The sequence below is a fragment of the Penicillium manginii genome (genome assembly GCF_028828005.1).
Source record: "Penicillium manginii strain IBT 31320 chromosome Unknown utg000004l:1.0-7231830.0:1.0-7236170.0, whole genome shotgun sequence".
Taxonomy (NCBI): Eukaryota; Fungi; Ascomycota; class Eurotiomycetes; order Eurotiales; family Aspergillaceae; genus Penicillium; species Penicillium manginii.
This window is the reverse complement of record NW_026643105.1, coordinates 2238202-2264951: the sequence shown is the minus strand read 5'-3', so window position 1 is coordinate 2264951 and position 26750 is coordinate 2238202. Positions and strand designations below refer to the sequence as shown.

At 49.1% G+C, this 26750-nt stretch overlaps 9 protein-coding genes across 9 annotated transcripts; 3 read left to right on the top strand and 6 right to left on the bottom strand.

Moving 5' to 3' along the window:
- Positions 1 to 1407: 1407 nt before the first annotated feature.
- Positions 1408 to 1977, bottom strand: N7533_004567 (DUF4452 domain-containing protein; the record flags this gene model as incomplete). Its single annotated transcript, XM_057101217.1, has 1 exon — positions 1408 to 1977. One exon carries the CDS (start codon positions 1975 to 1977, stop codon positions 1408 to 1410), a length of 570 nt encoding a protein of 189 aa, XP_056960847.1.
- A 3611-nt stretch (positions 1978 to 5588) lies between these two features.
- On the bottom strand, positions 5589 to 6624 carry ssn8 (cyclin-dependent protein serine/threonine kinase regulator SSN8; the record flags this gene model as incomplete). Its single annotated transcript, XM_057101216.1, has 3 exons — positions 5589 to 6145; positions 6200 to 6409; positions 6465 to 6624. 3 exons carry the CDS (start codon positions 6622 to 6624, stop codon positions 5589 to 5591), a joined length of 927 nt encoding a protein of 308 aa, XP_056960846.1.
- Positions 6625 to 7124: 500 nt separating this feature from the next.
- N7533_004565 (calcium-binding mitochondrial carrier protein) lies at positions 7125 to 9207 on the top strand (the record flags this gene model as incomplete). The annotated part of the gene is made up of 6 exons (XM_057101215.1): positions 7125 to 7254; positions 7307 to 7387; positions 7463 to 7670; positions 7775 to 8373; positions 8434 to 8599; positions 8655 to 9207. 6 exons carry the CDS (start codon positions 7125 to 7127, stop codon positions 9205 to 9207), a joined length of 1737 nt encoding a protein of 578 aa, XP_056960845.1.
- A 623-nt stretch (positions 9208 to 9830) lies between these two features.
- N7533_004564 (glutathione S-transferase family protein) lies at positions 9831 to 11200 on the bottom strand (the record flags this gene model as incomplete). The annotated part of the gene is made up of 5 exons (XM_057101214.1): positions 9831 to 10406; positions 10462 to 10640; positions 10692 to 10778; positions 10843 to 11011; positions 11072 to 11200. The coding sequence occupies 5 exons, from the start codon at positions 11198 to 11200 to the stop codon at positions 9831 to 9833; spliced, it is 1140 nt and encodes a 379-aa protein (XP_056960844.1).
- Positions 11201 to 11584: 384 nt separating this feature from the next.
- ubaA (E1 ubiquitin-activating protein ubaA) lies at positions 11585 to 14925 on the bottom strand (the record flags this gene model as incomplete). Its single annotated transcript, XM_057101213.1, has 5 exons — positions 11585 to 11723; positions 11786 to 14567; positions 14627 to 14712; positions 14770 to 14858; positions 14920 to 14925. The coding sequence occupies 5 exons, from the start codon at positions 14923 to 14925 to the stop codon at positions 11585 to 11587; spliced, it is 3102 nt and encodes a 1033-aa protein (XP_056960843.1).
- A 1090-nt stretch (positions 14926 to 16015) lies between these two features.
- N7533_004562 (uncharacterized protein) lies at positions 16016 to 18371 on the top strand (the record flags this gene model as incomplete). Its single annotated transcript, XM_057101212.1, has 2 exons — positions 16016 to 16808; positions 16891 to 18371. 2 exons carry the CDS (start codon positions 16016 to 16018, stop codon positions 18369 to 18371), a joined length of 2274 nt encoding a protein of 757 aa, XP_056960842.1.
- A 963-nt stretch (positions 18372 to 19334) lies between these two features.
- N7533_004561 (putative MFS alpha-glucoside transporter) lies at positions 19335 to 21155 on the bottom strand (the record flags this gene model as incomplete). Its single annotated transcript, XM_057101211.1, has 4 exons — positions 19335 to 19458; positions 19523 to 19775; positions 19828 to 20861; positions 20920 to 21155. 4 exons carry the CDS (start codon positions 21153 to 21155, stop codon positions 19335 to 19337), a joined length of 1647 nt encoding a protein of 548 aa, XP_056960841.1.
- Positions 21156 to 22026: 871 nt separating this feature from the next.
- On the bottom strand, positions 22027 to 23652 carry N7533_004560 (glycoside hydrolase family 1 protein; the record flags this gene model as incomplete). The annotated part of the gene is made up of 3 exons (XM_057101210.1): positions 22027 to 22214; positions 22265 to 23148; positions 23186 to 23652. The coding sequence occupies 3 exons, from the start codon at positions 23650 to 23652 to the stop codon at positions 22027 to 22029; spliced, it is 1539 nt and encodes a 512-aa protein (XP_056960840.1).
- A 328-nt stretch (positions 23653 to 23980) lies between these two features.
- Positions 23981 to 26487, top strand: N7533_004559 (alpha-L-rhamnosidase; the record flags this gene model as incomplete). The annotated part of the gene is made up of 2 exons (XM_057101209.1): positions 23981 to 25525; positions 25582 to 26487. 2 exons carry the CDS (start codon positions 23981 to 23983, stop codon positions 26485 to 26487), a joined length of 2451 nt encoding a protein of 816 aa, XP_056960839.1.
- Between the last annotated feature and the right edge of the window lie 263 nt (positions 26488 to 26750).

Genomic DNA, 26750 nt, shown 5'->3' with positions numbered 1-26750 from the left:
CGATTTGTCCAGATTTTATCACTAGCAGAACTTGAAGCTATTGGCGGATATGAACAAAAGAGATCATAAATGAGATTGAAAATGACAGTGTGCAAGAAGGTTCAAAAAGTGGTAATCAGGCATCATACAACAACGTATTCATGTCACTCCGGGATCTGCTCCCCATCCTTATCAAAAAGATGCAGGGAACCAGAGGATGAACCGAATGAGTCAAAACGCAGAAGACATGATGAAGGAATATCAGAAGCAAAGAATATATGAAAAAAGCAGAAAGAACCATTTTCAACGCAAATGGTCTAATACTCGCCAAAAGTTCCGCGAGAAAAGACCCCCAGGATATCGATTTCAAACAGAAAACAACTCCGCATCCCATGGTTTCGCTCGCAACCAAACCCAACCAGCCACATCCCCGTGGCAAGGAAGTAATGAGTATCGCGTATCACCCATTCCCTCCCCGAATAAAAACCGATGTACAAGGAAAAAGCCCAATAAAACAAAAACAGACCAAGGTGCAAACAGGGGATAATAAGAGAAAAAAACAAAAGCAAAGCACATCCCAGATATTTCAACAGTGCCCAAGCAATGCAGACGTGTATCGTTTCCGCCTCTAGATCCTTGAAAAAGATAATGTGAAATCCATCCCGCCCCAAGAGCAAAATAACCCCAAGAAATGAGAATCCAGAAAGAGTAAGGAAATCGTGGCAAAGAATAAGTCACAGCATAGGTGAAGAGAGAAGAGAGGTTCGGGTCCAAGTCGCTCGCGAGCGACCCTCCCCTTTTCCAAAAAGAACAAAAATCAACTCCGGTTCCAATGGAACATGCACGTCAAGTAGCAAGTCACCATTCTATACATCATCGGTCGGCCTCAACCGGGGAAACCAAGGACCAAAGAAGAGAAAGGAATTTCTCGTCCCTACCCGAGAGACGGTCGGTATCGTAGGTAGAAGATGCAAAAAGAATCAAATCGCAGGCGCCATCGCTCGCAACAAGTTGGAAGCATCGCAAGAGATCTAGATATATGGCGAAAGATATAGGTGTAGGTCGTTAAATCGGCGGAAAGGAAAAAAAAGGTGTGTGGTGAGTGGTATATACAATGTAGCCGGATTTTCGAGGAACTTTCGAGTTTTTTGAAGGTTTTTTTGTCGATCACTGTGATCGATCGCCGTTGTCGTAGAAAGGAGAAAGGAAACATACCCTCCAGTGGTGTCGTTATCGAATGCAAAGGTAGCCCAGCCCGTATGAGACAGGGAAATGCAAGATGGAAAAGACCAAAAAGGCAAAACAAGATATTAGGACCTGCGATTAAAGGACCAACCGGATGATGCAGAAGCTCAGGTGACGTGCAATAGAAACATGCCGCTAGGGCGGAGGGCGCTAGCGCCCGGGGAGAGACCCGAAAAAAGGTTCTCACCATCGACGCTGAGCCGCCTGCATCATGGCCGGGGAGATGGAGGAAGGCGGGCTAGCCAAAGTCATTCCAGTGTTGGGGTTGACAATGGGAATAACCTTGCGGGTCCGGTTGGCCTGGTTGTTGGCAGACTGGTGGTAGTTGGCGTGATTAAGATTACCAGCAACGCCCGCCTGAACATAGGAGTTGGCCTGCGCAGGAGAAAGGGAGATAGAGGGGGTAACCTGCTGAACCGGCTGGATTTGGTGCTGCAGGGGAGAGGTATCGGGCGAACCGCTGGAGAGCGAGGAGCGGTCGGACGAGACAGAGTGGATGGAGTGCAACTGCAGGGGGGAAGAGGAAACCGTTAGCCCACGCCTGCCTCTCAAGAGATTTTCCCCTTTGCTGGGATCAGCAAAACATACGTCGTCCTCGGTCAAAAGATTGGGACAGAACTCCAGGTCATCGTCGAGATCAAAGGAGCGACCGGCCTCGAAGCGAGCACGGAAAGCAGTGACGGCGGGAGCCTCGGCCAATTCGCGCATGCTCTTGACTCCACGGAACTGACGCTGAGCGTTCTGCTGAGCCATTTTGGGAGCCCGACGACGGCCGTGGTGGTGATTTTGGGTGGGCATGTGAGCGTGAGGGTGTTGTTGCTGGTAGTGGTGGTGGTTGTAGAAGGCAGACATTGTGATAGGGTGGTATGGATGGTAAGGCCAGCACCCTTTGAAGAGAAGAATACAGAAAGTAGAAAGTGAAGTGAAGTGAAGAGAGAATAAAAGAAAAGGAGAATAGTCGAAGACGAGTGAGCAGTTGGGGGTATAGCACAAGAAGATTTGTAGAAGAGAAGAATCGAAGTGGTTGTGGGAGGTGGAATTGAGGGGTGCCGATGGGTGTGTTTTGGTCTTTTGCACTGGTATGGTCACTGTATTGTAATGGTGTGCAGTGATGGGAGTGTATTATATGTATGTATTATGTACTGCACGGTACAACCAATGCGCTAGCGAAAGAAGGATCCACTGAGTCACGCACCAACCAAAGCCGGTCGAGCGGCCGCAGTGGCGAAGTTCAAGACTTCACTTCCTCCAATCACCCAACACTCTTCACGAACATTGATCCACACTTTACCGCTTCCCACCAGTTTCCTCACTGTTTTTCTGTTTTTATCTTCTCTCACTGCCGGAAGAAAACAACGTGACGTCGACGACCTGAGTGGATCTATTCTTTATCCGGAAAAGATTGTCGCAGATCTGCCCACCAGCTGCGCCTACAAGTGGCTGCGCCTTTTGCCTCCTGAACTGATCCTAGTGAAGCTGGTACATACGATACCGATCACTCCCCTCGAGGGTATCGTCATGACGCCCCCCTCCCCGAACATCTCTCAATACCTTCGCTTTTGCCGCCCTTGGTGGGCTCTGGGTGGCTCGTGTGAGTCTTTCTCCATAATGCTCCGTACCATCAGGGTAGGGCTATGCACAATAAGGATTGTCACCCTCCATTTTTTGCACGGCTCCACCCCCTTCACCTTGGGGATTCCATTCCAATTCTCCCCCAGCCTCTCCCGAACATTCCCTGTAGGGGTTGGGGTCAAGGCATTATGGTACAAACGGAGTCTCCGTCTCCAGGATTGAGAGTTTGAAGCTTTGCTCTTTACCGTCGTAGTGCTTATGGCTCCAAACTGTGCAGCGTATTGCAGGTCCCAGGCACCACATTCCCCTCTTCCCATAGGGCCCCGGTTGTGGCTGCTGATCACTGATCGCTGATCGCCTCCCCTTCGGATTCCTAGATTCCCCAATTCTTCGACTCACAGGGCGCAGGGACCACTGGGGGAAGATTCTGGGCGATTGAGACACGCCACGATTGATGCTGTAGGTATGCAGTGTACAGCATAGTGCATGCAACCACTTTCTCCATCATTGGCTACACACCACCTCTCTGAAAATGAGATCCAGCCCTGTCCCATCGGTCTCCTCAAAGCGGCAACCGGGTCCCCATCAAACGTGTTACTCCGTACAGGATGCGGCGTCTGCTTGCTTCCCTCGCTGGGTAGCATCGTGACTCACGGTCCAACCCCTCCACACGGTTCCACTCGATAAGTGGCAGACGTGTGCTGATTCAGTATCTGATCTAATTTCTATCGCGTACCTGACTGACCCGGCTTGGAATGCCGGCGCCTGCTGGAACAACTCCCGGTCTTCCCCTCCCCCCGGTCGGTGCTTGCTCCCCTCGTGTCCAGTCACTGCGTGGGACGAGCCCCTCGACGTTCTCCCGTCGGTGCTACGTACATACTTCGAGGCTATCACCTTCACCGCTCCTTTGAGAACCGGCTGTCCCGGAGTTCTTTCTCAAGTCTTGCTAGTAAACCTAAAACATTATAGGAGGGGGGCGGTGGTGGTGCGCGAGAAGGGATAACTTTGTATCTATGCCCACATAACTAGTAGTACATGGACTCACTGTAGACATGCTGGTACATATAAGCAAGCACCCGCCGACTCGAAGCCTTATTTATGCAGCTGACGCATAACCGCATAGGTCCGGCATGCGATGCGATCTCTCAGATCTTATGATCTAACTACATTGTGTACAATGCATAGGAGAATCAGTGAGGGGCCAGAGGGGAGGCCCTGACTAGTTCGGATCGCCTTCCCCAGACACCATGCAAGGAGATTTGATAAAAAACACGATCTGGTCGCCACGGTTCAGTTTGAAACTTTGCCATGGATACTCTGTACTGTGTTGGTGTTGATGCAGTGTACGGAGTAGCTACGGCTTATGCTGACTCCGATTCGGAGATTGTTTCAGATATTGGCCCGAATTAGAATAACCCCCGCGTACAGCGGCATGTCACTTTATAGCATCACCTGACACGTTTTGTCGAGTAGGGTTGAATGGAGAGAGTGAGGGGCTGGTAAATGTCTGTTGATGAACTCAAGTATACTATTAGTATGACCAGGGCTGTCTGACAGGTTTACTAGTACTAGAAGTGACCTGGGCAGTTTAAACGATCATGATGGCTCTCAATATAACATCGGCATAAGTCGCCGACAACAGCATATAGACTGATAGTTTCCTTGTCGCTTGAAGCCCCTCGTGGCCAACCTTAGGCTTACGTTGGATCGAATCGAGGGGACGTGAATCAAATCAAAGCAGGTAAAAAAATGAGTAAAAAGACGAAACAAACCGGACTCGCAATTCAACCACCATGTAAAACTCGCCCGTTGCAAAGGAGAATGCGGACCCACACCGGATGGGATCTGACCTTTAGGGAGGCGGGAAGAATGAGAAGAGATAGAGGAAACAAGAGGATAAAGAAAAACAAATTGTGGAAAACGAAAGCCATCGAGAACGCGACGGGTACATAATCGAAAAGGAAACACAATGGGAATGATGAGACCGGATTCAAAGAAACGCCACTGCAGAGCTGCGACTATCAGATAGTCAAGGATGTATTGTAAGAAAGAGAATCAGGTATTATCTCAGTGTATGGTTCAAGAGGAAGCTTTTTCGATTGCTACTAGTTACTAGTAGCCCTGGGTGAAAGGCAGTACCGAAGCAAAAAAACCAAAGGGCTTAAGCCCTGGTTCCTTGGACTGAATGTAAAAACTTGAATCATGAATGTACTAGTAATTTTAGTAGGAGCCCAAGGGGGTATATTCCAAGGTTTTTTCCTAGACCATGTGCTACATGAGCAGCAATCAACACATGTCTGCTTAGACTACTAGTACTAGTATTACCGCCGAGTTAGCCCCAGGAATTTACAGCACCGGGCTGGGGTATGTGGATTAACTTGAACTTGAACTCCAATAAATATTCCGATTCGCCAGCACTCCGTGATGACTGACATATTCATCAACCGAAAGGCCGTGCCAATTCGGAGGATGACCCAAATATGACTCTCGAGTAGGCACATTCTGGAGCATGAGCAACCCGATAGACCTACTACTAGTAGCTTGGAACCTTGGAAGTATTTCGAGTTGGTCACAACTTTCAGTTGTCTTTTCCAAAGGGATCATTTTGATAAATTGATGCTCGGGTATCAATATGAAGAATAAAGATAAAGCCCCGCTGGCAGGTCATTAATAGCCGACGAAAAATAAAGCCCAGGAATAATATAAAGATACGTGATGAACAGAACGCCCAAGATCCCGAAAACGCCATGCAGTACCGCATAAACCTGATGAACAAGCACGCTAAAAACCAATCATTTGTCGAGATTCTTGCTCTTCACCATTCGCCCGATGAGCTCTTTGCAGTGTTTTTCACTGTACTGCTCCCACACCTCATACAAAGAAAGCAGCTCCTGAGTAGACTCGATGACACTCTTAATATCAATTTCACTCTCCGCCAACCACTGCACCAGCTTCTGAATCCGAGGAGGTCCATTTCCGCTTCGATCTGCAAGAGCAGCGAGCATGTTCATACCGTTTCCATCCCTAGCCGCCCCCGCCATAGTGGACTGGGCAGACTGGGCAGGGGTGGAGTTGAATGTTCCGCCTGGATGAGTCGGCTTGAAAACCACCGCGACGATGATCGCCATGACCGCAATTATATGCGGGTGGTTTAGTAGAGGGAGATCGGTAAGATAGTGGTCGTTGATCACGGACCAAGCCAGAGCCACCTCGCCTGAGCCAAGAGATAACTCTGTTTGAAGTTCTGATAACGTCCGATACGGGTGATGGCAGATGAGTTGGGAGTTCATCTCGGATATGAGAGCGAATTCGCATTCACCGAGTTTCGCCACATCTGGAGTGATGAATTCTGCGAATAATTAGATCTCTTGCCACGAATTGTGAGGGAGTGAATGGCGCATACCTGGCCAGAGTCCACGCGCTTCTCCGACAACGAAGCGGATGTGCTGGGGACATTCTTCCATCTTGCAGGCCAGATAGAAAGCGGTGGTGAGAACCAAGTAAGGGTTTGTATAGCGAATTTCATTTTTGAAGTAGAACCTCTTGAGGTAAACCTGCGCAGTTGCGATTGCCTGTTGGCGAGTGGACATGCGTTTACCCAGCTTGATGAGTTCTGGAGATATCAGCAGGGGTTCAAGTTAATGAGGAAGAAAAGAAAAGATTCGTACGTTGGTTGAAATAGATGTTTAGCAGGCGTTGGTCTGGAAGTGGGAACTGCGAATGCGCGACCTTATCTCGGTCTCGTAAGCGGTCTCGACTTTCCGCCAGCTTCTCACGAGTGAAGAGCCAACATCCGCGTTGAGTAGACGACCAATAGTTGGCAGCCATATTGGATGGGGTGGGATGGGATGTGATGTGATGTGATGGGGTAGGGTGGGATGGAATGGGATGGGATGTGGTGAGCTGAGATCGGATGTGAAGAAGATTGCATCCTTTTCATGTCAAGCCGGCCTTCTATAACGCCCGGCACGTCTACCTAGTACACACCTGATGTATATAGAACCAACATACCAACCGGCAAAGCAGACGTCCGGGCAAGGCGGGGACCCCCTAAATAGGAAAGTAGGGCCAGCCCTGGTCCCGTGCCTAAAGAGATGATGGCGTCAAGGCGGCTGCAGCAATGATCGGGCCCGGATTAATCATTCCCTCCCCACCCGCAAAGCTCCTCTCTTATGCTTTCTTTTATGCTCAGGCTTAGCATGCTCATGTTTGACTGTTAAAGACGCCCTCCCCCCCTGGAGTCGCCACCTTTACACTTTCACCTTTACCACACGAGGCGATGCTCCCTTGAAGCATGCCGGGTGCTCAATAACAAATTTCCTCCGAACATGGCACCCGGCGAGTCGAAGGATGAGCGGGACGAACGAGTTGCCCGGCTCTGGGAGACCCTTGATGCGCGTAAGGAGGGTCATATCGACTTGAATGGGTTGAAGAAAGGGCTGAAGAAGATCGATCACCGTGAGTCCTGTCGATATCCCGTACCGAACGCTCCGGACTGACGCGGTCGCAGCTCTCAAAAACGCAGATGGCATGCTATACAGCATCTTGCGCGAAGTCGACACGAATGGAGACGGCGAGATAGATCATGCCGGTAAGATCTGTGAACTGTTCCTTCCCTTGGAGTTAGGAGTCGCGCTAATGCATCACCCCCTTCTGTTTTCTGTAGAGTTCCAGGCGTTTATCGACCATACCGAGTCTGGGCTATGGCGGATGTTCCAGTCCATCGACCACAACAAAAACGGCGAAATAGACAAGAACGAGTTGCGGATCGCGTTTGCACAATCAGGAGTCACCGTATCAAGTTCGAAGCTGGACCAGTTCTTTGCCGAGGTCGACAAAAATAACGACGGGGTCATATCATACACAGAATGGAGGTTCGGCTTATCTACACCTCAAATCACTTTACCGGACGGATAGCCACAGTGACTACAGGTCGGATATTTGTAGGATTCAAGCTAACCGTCCTATTCTTTGTTAGGGACTTTCTCCTCTTCCTCCCGCTTCGATCCCCAACCGATCTCACCGCAGTCTTATCGTACTACACGGCCACGGGCAATCTAAACCCGGAAGGAGATGTCCACATCAATGATCTACAGGGTTTAGGTACAGAGTCTCCGTTTCTTAACCGTTCTCTTCTGGCTATCCAGTGCCTTTTGTACAATATTCTCTCCTTGCACGCTCTCGCCTGCCTCCTCCCTTCAGCCTACGCGCAAACCAGCCCGCCTTCTGACTCGACCACCACCGTGAAAGGTGATGTCGAGCTGGAGAATCTTCCCATTTCTAAACTCGTCGCATTGCGGATGTCTCTGCGGAATTATGAACGGAAGTTGACCGAGAATACCCCTCAACTAGGCTATTTCGCTGCAGGCGGTGTTGCAGGTGTCGTTTCCAGGACGATAACTGCCCCTCTTGATCGTCTGAAAGTGTATCTCATCGCTCAGACGGGCGTCAAAAATTCGGCGCTACGCGCGGCCAAGGAGGGCGCCCCACTTGCTGCGGCGGGAGATGCCTCCAAAACATTATTCGATGCGTTCAGAGAGCTTTGGCGGGCTGGCGGTATCCGGAGTTTGTTTGCTGGTGAGTCAATCATACATAACCCCATATATCACAAGGATGCGGGTTTCTAACGCTACCTAGGAAACGGATTGAATGTCGTCAAGGTTATGCCCGAATCTGCGATCAAATTCGGAGCATACGAGTCAGCCAAGCGGTTTTTCGCCGGCCTGGAAGGGCACAATGATACAAAACGACTTCTTCCAACTTCGCAATTCTTGTCAGGTGGTATCGGTGGAATGGTCGCCCAGTAAGTCTTGACTTGGCGTGTCAAAGAATGAACATCAGTTCTGACAGATTCCTAGATGTTTCGTATATCCCCTCGACACTTTGAAATTTCGCATGCAGTGCTCGACCGTCGAAGGCGGATTACGGGGCAACAAGCTCATTGCAGCAACAGCCCGCAAAGTCTGGAATGCGAACGGCCTTTTCGGCTTCTTCCGTGGCCTGCCACTCGGCCTAATGGGCATGTTTCCGTATGCTGCGATTGATTTGACAACCTTTGAGTACCTGAAACGTGCGCTCCTCGCTCGCCAGGCTCGTATCAAGCAGTGCCATGAAGACGATATTCCACTCAACAATTTTGTCACCGGTGCCATCGGTGCGTTGAGTGGCGGCCTGAGTGCATCGGTGGTCTACCCACTCAACGTCATGCGAACTCGTCTTCAGGCACAGGGAACCGTTTTGCATCCATCAACATACACCAGCATCGGTGACGTGGCTCGCAAAACTCTGGAAACAGAAGGCCCCCGCGGCTTTTACAAGGGACTTACTCCTAATCTCTTGAAAGTGGCGCCCGCTGTTTCAATCAGTTACGTGGTCTACGAGAATTCAAAACGATTCCTCGGCCTGAAGTAATGGCACATTCAAACTCACATACCATACTAATTTATCTCATATTTCTCTCATAACTACCTAGCCTTACCCTCACCGCAAACGTCATCTTCTCCTTACTTTGATCTCTACCGAGACACACATCCGACCAAGATACCCTCCAAACAATGCCATGCATATTCGGTGCTGTCCTTTCTGTACATGCTCCATATCCCTCCGGCTTGATTCGATATTTTGATCTATTTTGCCACTTGGCCATCATCATTTTGCATTTACTTATTGCTCTTGGCTGTTACCATTGTCTTTCTCAGCGGCTATTCCATTTGGGGGATTTGCGCTTAGAAAATGACTTTAAACAACCCAGGGTACTCCCACAAACCATCAGCATGGCATGGCGTCGAGGCATGTGAATTTCACACGCAATACCACTTGGGATTTGTCTCATTTTTTGTATATATTTAAAAGAATACTATGCTTTGCTTAGATATTCCGCTCACCGGAGTAATCGGCGAGCATGGTTGACTATTGATAGAACATTTTGGAAATTGAATTGCATCAAGTACTCCACATTCACATTCATTCCACATACATAGTACTAGTAATAGTAGATTGCAGACCAAGCTTCAAGTTCATTCGCAAACCTAATATCAACCAGCCTTGACAGCAGGAACCTCTTGGTCCTTGGGCAGAACATCTGGCACCGGTCCAAGAGGCGTAATTGCAAACTGATTAATCTGCTTGTGCGACTTGGTATAATGCTTCTTGATATGCTCAAACTCCGTCGTCTCGCGGAAAGCATCCAAGTCCCAGTAAAGACCCCGCACCCAGCGGTGAATAGCCGGGAACCCGGACCGAATATCACGCAGATTGCACTTGAAGTGCTGGACATAGACGGGGTCGAAGCGAATGATAGTTGTGAAGAGGCGGATATCAGCCTCGGTGACGGAATCTCCGAAGAAATACTTCGAGGAAGCTTGCTGCTTGACTAGATGGGCCTCGATCTTATCCAGAGAGGAGAAGAGCGTGATGACGGCCTTCTCGTAGGCTTCTTGGGTGGTTGCGAAGCCGGATTTGTAGACGCCGTTGTTGACGTCGTTGTAGATCCATTCATTGGATTCGTCGATCTCACTGCGCAGGGCGGTTGGGAAGAGGTCAACCTTTTTATATTGCTCGGGGAGAAAGTCGTCAAATTCGTAGTAGAGCATGCGGATGATTTCGGCGCTCTGTGGTATGTGAGTGAGAGATGCGTGTGGGGATCAAATTGGATGAGATTCTTACCTCATTGCTGACAATGCGGTTGGTCTTCTTGTCGAAAAGGACCGGAACTGTGAATCGACCGGTATAGTCCGGTTCGTTGGAGAAGTAGAGATCACGGAGATGGGTGAAGTCCGGGTGCAACGGGTCGGGGATGGTATTCTCCCCGGGCAGCTTTTCATCGGCAGTGGCAAAGCGCCATCCTGAAAGATTCAGTATAAGAAATTTCAAGCTTAAGGAGGGGGGTGTTCTACCTTTTTCACCGAGGTGCCAGTGCACGGAGGAGAAAGAGATGATATCTTCCAAGCCCTTGAGCTTGCGAGTGATTAATGTTCGATGAGCTAGAAAGAATCAGTAAGTTTTTATCTCACAATCGGCCCTATCAGCTTGAAGGCTTCAACTTACCCCAGGGACAGGCGTAGGAAACGTAAAGATGGTAGCGGCCCTTCTCTGCGGGGAATTCCGCGCCAGACTCGCGGGAGACAAAGTTGCGGAACGCCGATACCTGACGCTTGAATTCGCCCGACTTGTCAGCTGGGTTCACCCAGTCGGTGACCTTACTAGCATTGCCAGTCTTCATGTATAAGAAAATTAGTAATCTTCAATTTGAAGTGGGCAGGGATCTCTTGCTTACCGCCATATTTTGAAATCTGACCGGTGATCTTGTGGAGAAGCTGTGGTTGGAAGCTGCAAGGAATCCCGCGCGATATGTGGAGCGTGGAAGATGATTAAACACCGATGAGCGCAGAAGAGTCAAGAGCATGGGCAGACTGGAGATTTTATAGTTCTCCCCAGGGTATATTGGAATTGAAAGAAAGAAAAGAAAAAGGCGGGCTTACGGCGGGGTGACGTTAACGAGATAGTATGCTTACTTGATTCTGACTGATACGGTGGCTGCAGTGTGTAATGGAATTACGGATCTAAGCTTAAACCGGAAATTGGTCCATGCATACTTTTAGTAGCTTGGGTAGCTTCGATGGATCCGAAAAATAAGAGTTGAATAAGCATGAGCAATTGATTGGTGATGGAAATTCTAAGCGGAAACTGGGTCGTTGATAATAATCGTTACTCTAACTAATCTGAGCCACCTCTTTATACGGTTCTGCTTTTTCTTGGCATTGCTTTTGGTTGCTTTTCTTGAACCCGTTTATTTCGCCAACTTGACCATCACGTAAGGGACTTCCACGTCTTCCTCGGTCTGGTCTTCGGCCGTCACCTCAAAGATGATATTCTTTTGGTGATCGGGGACCGGCTTCTTGCTGACGTGCTCGACGAGCTTGCTCATCCTGTGGAGTGGCGTTAGCGGGGCTTTACTAAATATAGTCTATACGAGGACGATAATACTTACGGTAGCGGGAGACGGTCCTTGACCTTTGAAGGGGGATAGAAGCTGGCATAGAGCAAGCTAACTCCAGAGCTGACCATTGTGATGTCCAGACCCTTGCTCGCAAAGTAATCCAAGAACTCCTGAAGGGGAATGTCATCCACCTCGAATCGATCCCAAAGTCGGTCGATGGTAACTTCACCCTCCTTGCTTTGATACTTGCCCTTTTCGCTAGCGATCGGTTCACTGAATCCGAAAAACGGAAGTGCAAGGTTAATGAAGCCGTTCTTGTATTGCTCGATATCATCCTGGCCGTCGACGACCTTGAACAGCTCTAGAGCCACAAGACCTGTGACTAGGGCAGTGGCCGTAGCAATAGCAGGGATGATCTTGCCCGCAATGAACTTGGTCTTGTGGCGATCCGCCTGAGGAATTTCATAGTTGTCCGCACGAAGGTTACTAGCGGCCGTAATGAAGTCGATGTGGTGGTTTGTATCGTCGTCCTTCTCGAATTCGACGGGGTGCAGACGGAAGCCGGCGAGAGATTTAGGCGATGGCAGAGAAGCCACAAGTTTTTGGATTTCGTCAGCGTCACTGGTCGATCCAGAGGGCTGGGCATTCGGATCCGGATCGTTTTCGTTGGCTTGAATCTTCACATTGGAGCTAGGGGTGAACTCCGGGATGATCATATCATCGACAACTTTACGGTAGTAGCCCTTGTCCGCACCGGGGTTCTTAATATCGTAGTTGAAGGCATGGAGGTTGGCGCCCGCAATCACGAACCCAATGTGGGAGGGGTTGGCGCTATCGAACTTGAGAGGAGTTGGTGCACGCTTAGGGCCAGACCAGAAAGCTTGACCCGAAGAAGTCTTTGAATCCCGTGGGAAGTTGTAGAGCAACTGCTGGATAGCATTGTTGTATTGGGCCTCGAATTGCTGACGAGCCCACACGATGCAGTCATCGAAGGTCAGAGGCTTCTCCGTAACCAAGAAGTCACGGAGGTGCTCTAGAGTTTGCTTCTCGTTGCCCGCCTGCTTGAGTGTTTGGTCAATGTAGTCGGCCTGTGAAAGATACAGGTTCACAGATTCCGGCGGGCCGACGAAGTAGGTTTGGAAGAGATCCCGAGCCCAGGCAATAGTGTGCTCAATGCGGTTAGGGAAACTCTTCAGTGTGCACATTGGGAACGACTTCTCGGGAGGATCCTGAGAGCTTGAGTAAGATTCGGTGATAAAAGGCAGGATAACCTGGGTGTTGCCCTTAGTGCCGAGAGTGCCGCTCTCCAGGAGAGGCTTGCGGAAGAAGACACAGCGACGGTCCACGTACGTCCGGGCATCCACGTTATCCAAAGCGTTGGTCACACCATCCAATCCATTCCAGAAATCCTCATTGAAGATGTGCTCCGTATCGGCCCCAACGCGGTCGCGCAGAGTGACGATCTTGTCATTGAGCTCCGGGTTCATGACCTGAACCGCAGCAGAGGCGCATTCGCTCTTAAGACGGCCCACATCCTTAGGGCGGAAGAGGAATTGACGATTAAGGTTGCTCTTTTCGATCTGGTCCATGTCGGTGACAAAGATTTTACCCTCGGGACCAGTACCCAGGCCCATCATGGCCCAGTTCTTAAGAGTCTCGCAACCAATGGCACCAGCACCGACGAGGAACTGCTTCACGTTGGAGAGCTTCTCTTGGTACTCCTTTCCAAAGACTGCAATCTGGCCATCATAGCGAGAGCCGATAGGCTTGCAGGTCTCCTCAGAACGAGTACTATTGGAGGGCAAAGACTCCAGGGAGTCGAAGTACATCCACTGGTGCACAGGGCTGAACTTCCCAGAGACAGCCTTTAGGACCTCTTGGGCAGCAATACCACCAAAGAACGCAGCTAATGCGTTGAGGTCACCACGAGCCTGGTAGCTCAGCTCCTTAAGAAGCTTCTCATCGAGCTCGATCTTCTCCTCCTCCGCAGAAGCAAGCTCAGCAGCAATCTTCAATATCTCCTGAGCATCAGCATCGTTGTGTGGGCGGGGCAGTTGGTGTTGGTGGGTTTCCGCAAACTGGTGGAGAGCTTGAACACCGATGTGGAGCTGCTGCGGCCGGTCGAATTTAGCGTAATCGGAAATCAAGAACTCGGGTTTCTTGAGCTGCTCTGCTAAAGGCTGGAAATCGATGAACTTGGGCATTTTCACTTGAGTATAGAGACCGCCGCCCTGGTAAGATCCGAGATCGGAAACATCGCCGATAGTGAAACTATAAGGACCCTTCACAGTAATCTTACGCGGGGCACTGTTATTCAAGCCATCGATACCCTTGACCTCGGTGAAAGTGACAAAGTCGCCATCCTCTAGTCCGTGGCGCGTTTCATCCAACGCAGAAACGAGACCGTCCTCGGAGATGTCGGCGACGATTCCACCAACAGGGTCCTCGCCGGTAGGGTCTCCAACAGTAAAGTTCTTGCCAAAGTCATTGAAAATATAACCGAAAAGTCCAAAGGTGTCCGCGATGGTCAGATAGATCTTATTCTTGTGGCAGAAGTCCGCGATAGCCAGTTGTTCCTTGAGTGGTGTCTGGGTCAAGACCACGGCCTGGTAACGTTTGAGCTGTTCCAGATCCCCCACAAGGCTTCCGCCTTCATGAATAGTAACTGGCACATAAGAGTTCAGTTCGGCGACCCGCGGGGCGGTGACATCAGCACGCGGCTTGCCGACGTCTTGTTGCCGGAGGAAGAACTGGGAGGAAAGATCGGAGATGGCGACGGGAGCGGGGTCATAGAGGGTGAGGGATTTAACTCCGGCGAGGGCAATGTTTTTGGCTGTGAGAGGCTACGGTTAGGGAAATTCCAGTGGAGTTTTTGGAGACGTGGTCACTCACCAATCTCAACACCGAGTCCCTTGAGACCTACAACAAGAACGTTGGAGGAGCCCATGCGCTTCATGGCCTCGTGGCCGAGCACATAGCTAGAAATGATTAGCAATCGGAATGTTATTCGTATTTGTTGGGGGGAGGGATCTCACAGCTGACGGCTGTACAGGCTCTCATCGATCTCGCCTTGCTTGATGAGCTCCACGGTTTCTTGGGGGTTGTCGACCTGCATTGTGCCGTCCTTGGGGGAGGAGGGGTCAGTGACAAAGCGGGTTGGGATGTTGCAGGGTTGATGGACATACGGTCATGTTCTTCTTCTGAGGCCGAGATGAGGGGTCGTCTTCAGACGCTCTGCGCTTTCCCGGCTTAGCCGACTCACGAACAGCAAGATCCGAAGGAATGATGGAAATTAGAGGCTGAAAGTCTCGCTCGATGAGCAAGACCTTCGACAGTGCTGGAAGAAGAGACCTAGCGTACCAACGAGACAGAAGCCAGAAACAGCCCACGTGTAAAAATGCGATTAAAGTAGCGTTTTTCTGCACAGAAGAAAGAAAGAGTTGATAGAGGGGAGGTCAGAGAGAGGATGTAAGATTGGAAGAGTGGGAGAGTCGAGGAGTGGAGAGATGTCTCCATGTCCGCGGCGACGTAATGAGGGCAGCTTCGATGACTAATCCTCAGCGAACTATAGTTACAGAACCAGCTTGACTTCTCTGGCCAAAAGAAGTATTCATCTCGTGATCGGTTGAAAGTAACTAGATTTTAAGTTTCAAGTAGTAATAAAATTAAAGAGAATAGTCTGAAATGAAGGATCCTATGCTTATCACTAGCTAGCCAGCTATGAACGTTTAGGAGGGGTAAAACTACGAGAATGATAACATGCATTATGGCCAGCCATAGTAAGATGTGTTTCAACTAATTTACTTCAATGTTTGGATAGAGAAGTAATATTTAGAATATAGGTCATAAACCTGATTTCTCAGGGAAATTTGCAATCTCTTTGTCTTCACAATTCCTCCCTCTTCCTCCTAGGTGTTGGTAGAGTGGGGCTGGAGGGGAATGATGCCTCAGGCCCCTTCCCCGTTCCAACTCCCGTCGCGACCACCTTAAGGCACACTCTCTTGACGCGCTAGGAACGGGACTAAAAAAAGCAAGCATGGCTTGTGTCTGATCCTACAAGATAGTGCAAGCTCCGCTAATGATCTCGGTGCCTCAGCCAATTCTTTGCCACGCCTAACCCACCTAGCGCATCGCTCAGGCAGTTCGATGTGTCGTTTCGAGATCCTAGGACGCGTCCTACTATACACCCAGTCCCACAGGTCGGTGAGCTTGGAGAGACTGATCAGAGGCCACCTGGAAACAGAAATTGACTGAATAGATCCGCAGTGAGCGTCGGTCAGGATGCTCCACGAGATCCTCCTCTCCCTCTCCGGCCAGCCGTCGCCCCTCCTCGGTTCTCCACAGGTGGAAGACGCTATCCCGCAAGATGATCTCGCCCTTCTCTCTCCACCGGAGAAAGCCCTCCTCGGGTCGATTGCCCGCTTGAGCGAGCTTCACGCCAAGCTACGATCACATACCTCCCTCATATCTTCATCACATCGCTCTGTGATATGCCGCTCCGTATCTACGACTATCGTTGCGACTCACCTCGGCGAATTCCAGAAAAAGATCCTCCAAGTCGAGAAAGCCATTCTTTCGGGAGACAGCGGCTATGTTGGTGGATATGGAATTGTTCCCTTGTCCACTATCGTCGGGGAATTCACACCTTGGACACGGCGTCTGGAATGGCTATGGGAGATCACCAAGTTCATTCAACCGGAAACCCGCTATTCAGGTCATCGATATGGGTGCTCCGGTGCCGCGCTAATCAATCACCTGCGCGATGGACTGCAAACTGGATACCTCGACATCAAAGACATGGCCGTTCAACTTGTGACCGCAGCAGAGACAGCATGGATGAAGCAGCTCTCCATGTGGCTGTTATACGGTAAATTGCCCATGTATGGCAAGGAAGACTTCTTTATCCAAGAGGAGTCCAACAGAGAACAAGATGACGCTCAATTTAATATCCAGATGGATTTGCTTCCGGGCTTCGTCTCCGAGCAAACGGCAGGGTCTATTTTGTTCATCGGCAAGTCGCTAAATCACATTCGTGCGAAACGAAAAACCCCCCAGTGGAATATCAACTGCGCCGGTGAAGTTGTACCAGGAACACATCGGGCAGCTTTCGGGTCTCACATTACCTATATCATCCCCCAAGCTTTCTACTGCTGTAGACTGCATTCGACTATCATTGTCCCAATCCACTTTATCCAAACTGCTTCCCTTGCCCAAGATACTTGAGATGCTTACATTGCTCAACGACTTTCTACTCCTGGGACGAGGGGAGTTTGCGGTGGCGCTTGTTGCGCATGCAGACTCTAGAATCGAGGAAAGTCGACGACGCAGCGCATTAGCTCAGATTCAGCAGCCAGGTTCATTGGACAACTTCCTTATCAGGGAAGGGGATGTGGTGACTTCACTGGCCCATGCATGGGCCGAACTATTCTCCCTGCAAAAAGAAGAGGATCCAGCAGACGAAGGATTAGAGCTGGCTCGCGAGCTTCTTAGGCTGTCAATAAATGATGGAAAGAATGGCCGTGCTACAACCCCATCGCACAGCTCCAACACAATCCCTGAAATCTCCAGTGTCTCATTTGAGAACCTCCTTTTCCCTACCCCAACATCCTTAACGGCCCAGGTCCGCGCGCCCCTGGATTTGTTCCTCTCAAGTTCCGATATTGCAATCTATTCCAAGATTCATTCTTATCTCCTCGGAATTCGACGCGCCCAAATCCGCCTCGGTGATTTGTGGAAAAGAACCACTCTTCGCAGAACCCATGGCAGTGCACGAATGCCACCACGAAACAACAACGCCTTCTTGCAGAATAAGCAGAGGCAGAACCGCGAGAGGACAAATGCTCGCACGCAGCAAATGCGACCAATTTGGGCGACTGCCAGTGCCTGCCTGTTTGTTCTTTCGGAGATTGGCAGCTTCTTCCAGGGCGAAGTGGTACACGAGTCCTGGCAACATCTCCGTGAATGGATTGAAAAGGATAACGCAATACCCACGTCCGCTCTTAATTCTCGACCTGGGACGGCAACTTCTTTCAAGGCCCAAAGAATGTCTCAGACTACTCCTGCCGATCGCCCGTCTAGCCGACCATCCTCTCGACCAGGCACAGCGTCTATGGGTCGACACGACCCAGAAGCATTGACTGTTGCGCATCGACGCCACCTAGCCAGTGTTATACAGTCCTTGTTTTTGACAGACGTACCCTTCACCAGCGTACTTCGAACCCTCCTGACGAGTGTCGATCGCTTTGTTGCCCTCACAATTAGACTGGATACCATTCAACGAAACATGGATCTAGAGACGGATGAAGGAGTTGTGGATGCGCTGGTAGACTACGCACAAGAAGAGCGAGAAGTCTGGCAAGAACTGAGGGAAACGCGCAAAGACGTTAAGACAGGTATCCAAGAGCTTGTCGCGACTCTGCGGGACATTGACGAGCGACGCTCGGGCTCAGACTACCCTGCTAGCAGTGGCACAACAGGGCCGAGAATATGGCCTGATGGGATCACTGGCCCCAGCTTCAGTCACTACCAGCCGCGTAAGCCGGCAGGGGTGGACCGACTACTCATGAAGCTGGACTTTGGCAGTCTGCGCAGTACGGGAGGTCAAACAGTCACACCTGGCTTGGTTGATCTGGAATAGTTGCAAACATCTGCAGCGACTATTTATTAGGCCACTCCTGTTCAATGACCAATAGTCTGACAGTCTCTCCAACTCTGCGCATTGAAGGTCAAGGGAAATCTCTCTATACAACAATTCTGCAAGGGAGCTCATGGCCCAAGAGCTGATACGAGATCTGCCGCCATGCAATCGAGAACATATCTCGAGCAGGAGCCACACCGCGCCTCACCCCGCTGGTTCGGAACAAAGGTTGGCGCATTAACACGCACTGGTGTTAACGACAGCATGCATGAAACACGAATCGGGATGCACAGAAATACAGACTGGCAGAGTCTTTGCTACTAAGGCTAGGATACCTCGAGCGCGGAACTCCGAGCTCCAGAAGAGAAGACATGGCTTACCCAGCATAATACATAGCAGGTCTATTAAATTGAACCAGTGAAGCCTTCTAGGCCCAGCAACTAGGAGCTCCAGTGCTAGTATTCCACCAACTACCAGGTACTAGAGTACTACTAGTTGAGACACTCTAGGTTGAATGACTTATTGAGTGGGCAGTGTAACTATACAATGAGATTGTCACTACTAGTATCTTCCGCGGATCCACATCACGCTGTTAAATACCTAGGTAGAGCGTGGCGCCGGTAGCAGAACATGCGCAGGCAGTCTCAACCTCTAGGCCCGAAGAGCAGCCCGTACTAACAAAAATGACATCATCAGCGAGTTGTCCTACTAGATTGGAAGACAGTTTAGAGCAGGACAATCTACAATACTAATCATATCTTAAAATCTTGGCTAAATTTTTGAACACTGATCACACGAAATTCATTAAAGATTGCATTGAGTAGGCAATATACTAATATCACAACTGACTCGGAGGACCTCGGGAGCATCCGATCTCTTGGGATTCCAAGGTTGTTTTGTATTCTGAGAGTTGCGGATATGAATCAACTACTAGCTACCTAGGTAGCCAGTAAGGCAGCTCGGCTAATTCTTCTCCGGATTGCTAGTACTTTCGAAGACAAGTCGCTGGGTCGCCGTCTCGGTCTTGTGGAACCTCCAAGGCTTGATCTTTCGCTCAAACAACTCATCCAATTCAGCTGCAGATCGCCTATATAAGAATCAATGTTAGCTAAGTGAATGGAACTCCTCCGCTCTTCATCTCCAAAACATACCCAGCTGTCTCGGGGATCAGCAACCACATGCCAACCACGAATGGAAAGCCAACACCGGCATAGAACCACCCTGTCTTTAAACTCCAATTCCATTTGCTGCTGTTTGTCATGTAAGGGACAAGAACATTCATCACAACCCCAGCTACACACGTTATAGCTGCACCAAAGCCGGCCGTATATGGTCTGAGACGTTGAGAGGAGATTTCTCCGATGTATCCCCAACCAGTAGCGCCATTGATGGCCAATCCGCAGTCTGGAAACTCCTTGTTATTCGTTGTTTCTCCCGATGTGCAGGGGTAACTTACTCCAGAGACAAGCAAACAGGATGAAAACATAGGTTGTTGCTTTCACTTGAGGACAACTACCAATAATTCCAATCGCCACGCATGACACCCAACAAAGTGTCGTTCCAGAGCAGGCAAGTATTCTTCTACCCAAGCGGTCGGCTACAACAACAATGACGAGCACAGTTGCAATTTGAATTGAGTTTGTAATGACCTTGATCTTGAAAGGCTCAGCGAGTCCGGCCTGTTGGAAGAAGTAGGTTCCAAACGTCCCAAAGAGACTTAGGCCAATCAACTGCTGAGTGAGGTTGGTCCAACAGGAAATAACAGTTCGAAGGCCATTGACTCCTTGGAATATGCTGTACCACTTCTCACGACGCTGCTCTGCTGCAACATGACGCTCATGCTCAACAGCCATGGTCAATACCTGAACCTGCCGCTCCAAGTCATAGTTTGGCACTCCCTGGTTGAGCTTGAGGAGTTCTTTCTTTGCTTGATCAATCTTACCAGCATTCACACACCATGCAGGTGACTCTGGGACAGATATATAGATGAGAAACATGATCCCGATCTGTGCCCACTGGGTGTAGATTGGTGTCAGATAGTTGGTTGGATCATCTTTTGACAAGTGCTGGAGAGCCACTTGGGCAAAAAATGAGCCTAGTGACCACCAGAAGCTATAACACATCAATAAGCCTCCACGAATGCGAATAGGGGCAACCTCTGATATGTATGTTGGTACAGTTGACTGTAAACATCCCACTCCGATCCCTGCCAGGAACTTTGCTACCAGCCAGCTTTGCCAGGATTTTGCGAGACACTCGGTAAGCACACTTCCCACCAGAATCACCCAGTATGTGTACATTGCAATTTTCCTTCCATATCTGCTGGAAAGAAAGGGTAAAGTTGTCATTCCAACAATTTGGCCGCAAGACATGATTGAGCTCCAGCCACTGAGTATAGGCGATGCAAGGGCGGGCTTTCCAGTTTTGGCAGCGATGATGGTCGCAAAGCGGGAGACAAACCCAGTATTTGCAATAATACTAGCATTTATTCTAGAGGGCATGTTAAGTTAGTGATGAAGCGCTCACTTCAATTCGAAGATATACATACCCAATCTGATACCCGTCGGTTGCTGCACTGAAAGCCATTGCAAAGCAAACGAGGGTGCAGACTTTGAAGGTTTTAATTGTCTCCAGGACACCTAGTTCCTCATATCCGGTTGTCACCTGTCCTCTTGTCACAGCATCAATAGCTGGGTCGGATTTGTGGAGCCCTTCGTCAGTGATAATTTCAACATGCTGTGTGGCAGTTGGCACCTCATCGGGAGTTTTGTATTCTGGTGTCATTTTCAATACCAATAAACATATATTCGAGCTAGTAAGCTTATCTTTGAAGAGAATAATGAGGTAAAACGTTCTGAATTTAAATCCCGGGCTGTGGCAGAGCTGCAACACCCACACTCCGACACCACATGATCTAAAAAGGGAATGCCAGTACTGTTTCCGGCCTAACTCGGATCTTATTATCCCGAATCGTTATTTGTATAAAAATGATTGTAGGAGATACTCCGCAAAACTGACATGGATGGTCAGTATGGTCGCTTAGAGTGGCCGTGGAGAACCCCGGCGACTGTGTCGCCTAACCCCAAGTTCACGGCCATAAAGTTTGTGGGTCCCGTCAGATTTCCCCAGGATTCCGTGGGGTTAACGGCTGCTTTATTGAGAGTCAAGTGATATAATTTCTTTCTCATGATAGGCTAAATAAGACCATTTCAATTGCCGATGGCGGTAATTCTGGGTGGAGGTATCCGTAGCTTCGCGGGGTCTTCTTTGAGATAATACCTGTACTTTACACATTTCTCTCGGCAAATAACCACGGAAAGTATCTATTCGCTCCACATGGGTATCTATTGGACAAATAGAAATTTTCCCAGTTGAGTTTCATGCGAGAATCGAGGTACATGGAAGACGAGTAACCCCGTAAACTATCCCGTTATAGGTAAGGTTCACGGGCCTTGGCACATTTAAAGGGTCTGTGGCGCTGTAAAGTGAACATCCTTTGACCAAGGGCTGCCCATTTCACCTTCATAGCTGGGGACAAAGCTCATATTTCCCCAAAACTATGAGTCGGGGGAAAATATTGTGTTTGCATTTTCCTGTTTCTACAGAATAAATGGCAATATAGGTATGCGTTTCAAGTTTGGTTTTTAATTATTTCCTAGCACTTGGATGGTAACGAAAAATGCACAAGCTCCAAAAGCTGTATTCTTTTGAACAAGCTACGCCGCTTGCGGCGTTCATCAAATGATTGTTGCAAGTACAAAGCGGATTTCTTAGGAGTTCTCACAAGTGTATCATAGTCGATGTGCGTGATGCCATAGCGCGGGTCATATCCAGCCGACCACTCTGGTAAAAACGTTAGACTACGTATCAAGACAAGCAGATTCTGAACATACCAAAATTATCCATGAGGCTCCATGCACAGAACCCTCGTACTATAACACCATCCTCGTGAATTGCCTGTGAAATGGCATCCAAATAGAGGCCAAAATACCGCACTCGAAAATCGTCGTTTACTGCTTGCTCTAGAGTCATCTGGCTTTCACCTGGACACGGACAACCATTTTCAGTGATGATGATGGGAAGGTGATAGCGATTCCAGACCCAGTTCATAAGTTTTCGAAACCCATGAGGGGTGACACGAAGCCAGGACATGCCAGAAACGGGGCCGAGCATCTTTCCCTCACTGTTTGTGGCTGCTTCTTCCACATTTCCGGTGCAGTCGTCCTCGGCTGGCGGGTCCGACAGAGCACGGGCAAACTTTGTAGAATAATGATTCATTCCATAGAAGGCATTGATTGGAGCTGTCTCTTGGAGAAGACTCCTCTCTCCAACGGTAAATTCCGGTAAGCGGGACCCGAGCTGGGTGCGCATTTCGGCGGGGTAGTCTTCACCCAAGAATATAGGGTCAGCAAACCAGCCAATGTAGAACTCAAGTCTACGCTGAGCGGCAGCTTTGTGTACTACGCTGTCCGCGTTCCACGGCTCGTAAAAGTGACCGTTGAGCACTATCGATATAATGCCGTTCTGAGAGGGCTGGAACTCTGTCGCATAGATCTTCACAACTGCCGCGTGAGAAAGAATGAGAGTATGACCAACACGCCATGGTTCTGTCTTCGTGTCATGCCCGTTGGCAGCACTATGGCCTGGGGCAAGAACTCCACTGTGGTGCCCAAAGATCGAGATAATGTATGGCTCGTTGTAGGTAACCCACTTCTTGACACGATCGCCAAAGCGAGAGAAAACATAGTCGAGCATATCTTTCAAAATCCGATTTGAACTTATCGGTGTCCAAGAATGCACCATAGCGATTATACAGCTCTTGGGGTACATCCCAGTGGTAGAGAGTGACAAATGGCTCGATTTTGTGTTCCAACAAGTAATCGATGAGCCTGTTGTAAAATGTGATCCCATCCTCGTTGATCGGGTCATCATGACCACCCAAAGGGATAATACGAGACCAAGAGATAGAAAATCGATACACGTCTACTCCATAGGAGGCCATCAACTTCACATCCTCGGTCATGCGATTATAGTGATCACAGGCCATATCGCCACTGTCGCCATTGGTACGCGAGGGCTCGAGGTGGCTGAACACATCCCATATGGACTTCCCTTTGCCATCCTGGGAGGCAGCTCCCTCAATTTGGTATGCAGCAGTAGCTGTTCCCCAGAAGAAATCAGAAGGGAGGGGTAGCTCTTCAACAGCAGGAATTTTGATAGCCCATTCTTCATTGTCGGTATGGAGGACGTTGTCCCCAGCCTGGAACATATTCACATTCATTTTTGGTTCGAAAAGTCAGTTGTGAAATTTCGTACTATGTGGCGTTCTGAGAGTGCGTATTTACCCGTATGTGAATCTGGTTAAAACACCTTTTTGATGTGACATTAGTCGGCTTTTGAGAGGGGAACACGGCATTTGAAGGGCTTCCTTCATCCTAGCCTCGGGGTAATTCATGCTCTCCAAGCGAACGCCTTCGCTTCTGAATTCCACCGAGTCGGTGCATACCACGCCGAGGAATTCAGTGAAATGACTTTCCTCGCGACTAACGAAAGCTCTCTCCTAAGCTACTTTGTCGACTACTGTCAGCTGCATTATACCCGAACAAAAAATGCTCTCTCTGAAAATCGGAATGGACGAACCTCAAGATCCTCGGCGTTGTGATCTGGGTCGTGTCGAGACATCAGCCCAATCTGATAAGCAAACCAAACTATCTTGCGAACGGATCGCTGCGCCTTGGGGTCCTACTACCCCTGGACTAGATACTGAATGGCTCTTTCGCAAAGAATTTGAGGTTAAGCCTCTAGCAGGCGGCAGGCTATCGATTACTGCCCAGGGAGTCTATGAGGCAGAAATTAATGGAAAACGCGTCGGGGACCATTTCATGGCCCCAGGATGGACAGCCTACGACAAACGAATACCTTATCAGACCTATGACATTACATCCCTGCTCTGTGTAGGGAAAAACTGTATCGGCGTTCGCGTCGCTGAAGGATGGTTCTGTGGCCGCATCGGCTTCGAAGGTGGTCATCGAAACATTTGGGGACCTCACCCTGCCTTGATGTGCGAGCTTCAGATACACTATCCTGATACCTCTATTGAAACCACACCTACCGATAGTACCTGGATGGTAGCCAGGGGCCCGATTCAGCGCGCTGAGTTATACAACGGGGAAAAATATGACGCAACTCAGGAGATTCCGTACTGGTCAACTGTTGCGCCTTTGAGATCTCTTGACATTTCTCACTATTGGGTGCCAGTACTCTGCATGCCTCCCCTGTCGAAACAAATTCAGGTCATAGCTGGCATTGGAGTGCCAGTCAGACGGATTGAGACCATCAAGCCAGTTCAACATATCTTATCTCCGTCAGGCAAAGAAATCATTGATTTTGGTCAGAATATGGTTGGATACGTCAGATTGAAAAACATCAAAGGTCTTCGCGGTCACAAAATTATCTTGTCTCATGCCGAAGTCTTAGAGAATCAAGAGATTTGTACAAGACCCCTTCGACAATGTGATTCCATCGATGAATATACTCTGAAAGGTGATGAGAATGGGGAGAGCTATGAGCCTCGCTTTACGTTCCACGGCTTTCGGTTTGCCCAGGTTGAGGGGTGGTGCAGCGATTTTACTTTGATGGACTCAGTCGAAGCAGTTGTATGTCATACAGATATGAAAGAAGTTGGCTCATTTTCATGCTCCAGCGGTTCACTCAATCAGCTGTATCACAATGTTCTCTGGGGAATGAAGGGAAACTTTCTTGCAGTACCCACAGACTGCCCCCAGCGCGATGAGCGATTAGGTTGGTCTGGAGATCTTGCCCTCTTCGCACCGACGGCAGTCTTGATATTCGACTGTTATGAATTTCTGAAAAATTGGCTTGTTGATGTTTGGTATGATCAACAGGTCCTAGATGGAGTTCCTGCCATGGTCACTCCGAACGCCACGCTCCCTGATCCTATCTGGTGTCGCCGAAAACCCTGTGCTGTCTGGCATGATGTTACAATCCTAGCACCATGGGCCCTCTACGAAGAGACTGGCAATATCGAAATTTTGGAACAGCAGTATGAGAGCATGGAAATTTGGATAAGAAAAATACCCAGAAGGAAAGACGGGTCTACTCATTTATGGGATACTACCATTTTTCAACTTGGGGTAAGATATAACACCTTTATCGATCGTATTTGTCAATGACTGAGCTGTGAATATAGGATTGGTTAGATCCAGACGCTCCGCCGGATGCACCTTGGAAGGGTAAAACCGACGCTCAGCTGGTGGCAAATGCATTTCTGATCCGCAGTCTAGGCCTCATGGTCAAAATTGCAGGTCTTCTTCATAAGGACCAAGATGAATTAAGATTTCAACATGACCTCCAAATGACCGAAAAAGAATTTCAAGACGAATATGTGACACCTAATGGTCGTCTTGTATCTGACAGCCAGGCAGCCTATGCCATCGCAATCTGCTTCGGTCTACTGACGCCCGCGCAGCAAGAGCGAGCTGGGCTACACCTTGTTTATCTGGTACGGAAGAATAGCTTTCGGATAGGAACAGGGTTTGCTGGTACACCTTTCTTATGTGAAGCACTTGTCTTAACTGGGCATATTCAAGTGGCTTATGCAATGATTCTTGAAGAAAGCTGTCCTTCTTGGTTATACCCAGTAAGCATGGGAGCCACCACAATGTGGGAGCGGTGGGATAGCATGCTTCCTGATGGATCCATAAATCCAGGTGAGATGACTTCTTTCAACCATTATGCATTCGGCTCAATTGCCAAGTTTTTATACGAAAGAGTCGCAGGCTTGCAAAGATTAAGCGTCGGATGGAGAAAGTGCCGCTTTGCACCGTGCATAGGTGCTGAGCTCTCAAATGCTTCGGCTTCACATGAAACTCCTATGGGTCACATTTCTTGTTCATGGAAGACGACTGCCTTGCAAGATAATCAAACCTATTTAGAAGCAACAATCATCGTTCCACCCGGTATTAGTTGCGAGGTTTTTCTACCCAATAGGTCTAAAGACTTGCAAAAGATTGTTACCCATGGGAAGTGGAAATTTGAAACGGTCTTTGACCGTGACTCTGGGTGGCCGCTCAAGCCTCTGCCTCCTAAATCATGAGAAATCGTGCTTGATCAAACCACACGCCTAGTGTCGTGACTTTTTTGTTATTATAAGTTTATACATACGATGCGATCACCGTCTAGTTTAATATCCTCAACAACTTTCGTATTATTCCAAAATAGATGTGAAGTATCTCAAAAACAGCTTGTGCTAGCACATCTATATGGGTAAGATCATCCTATTTGTGTATGAAAATATTCCGGCTCCTCCGAAAATTTTCCATAGACTGACTACCTTGAACAAGATTACGATTGTGCAGA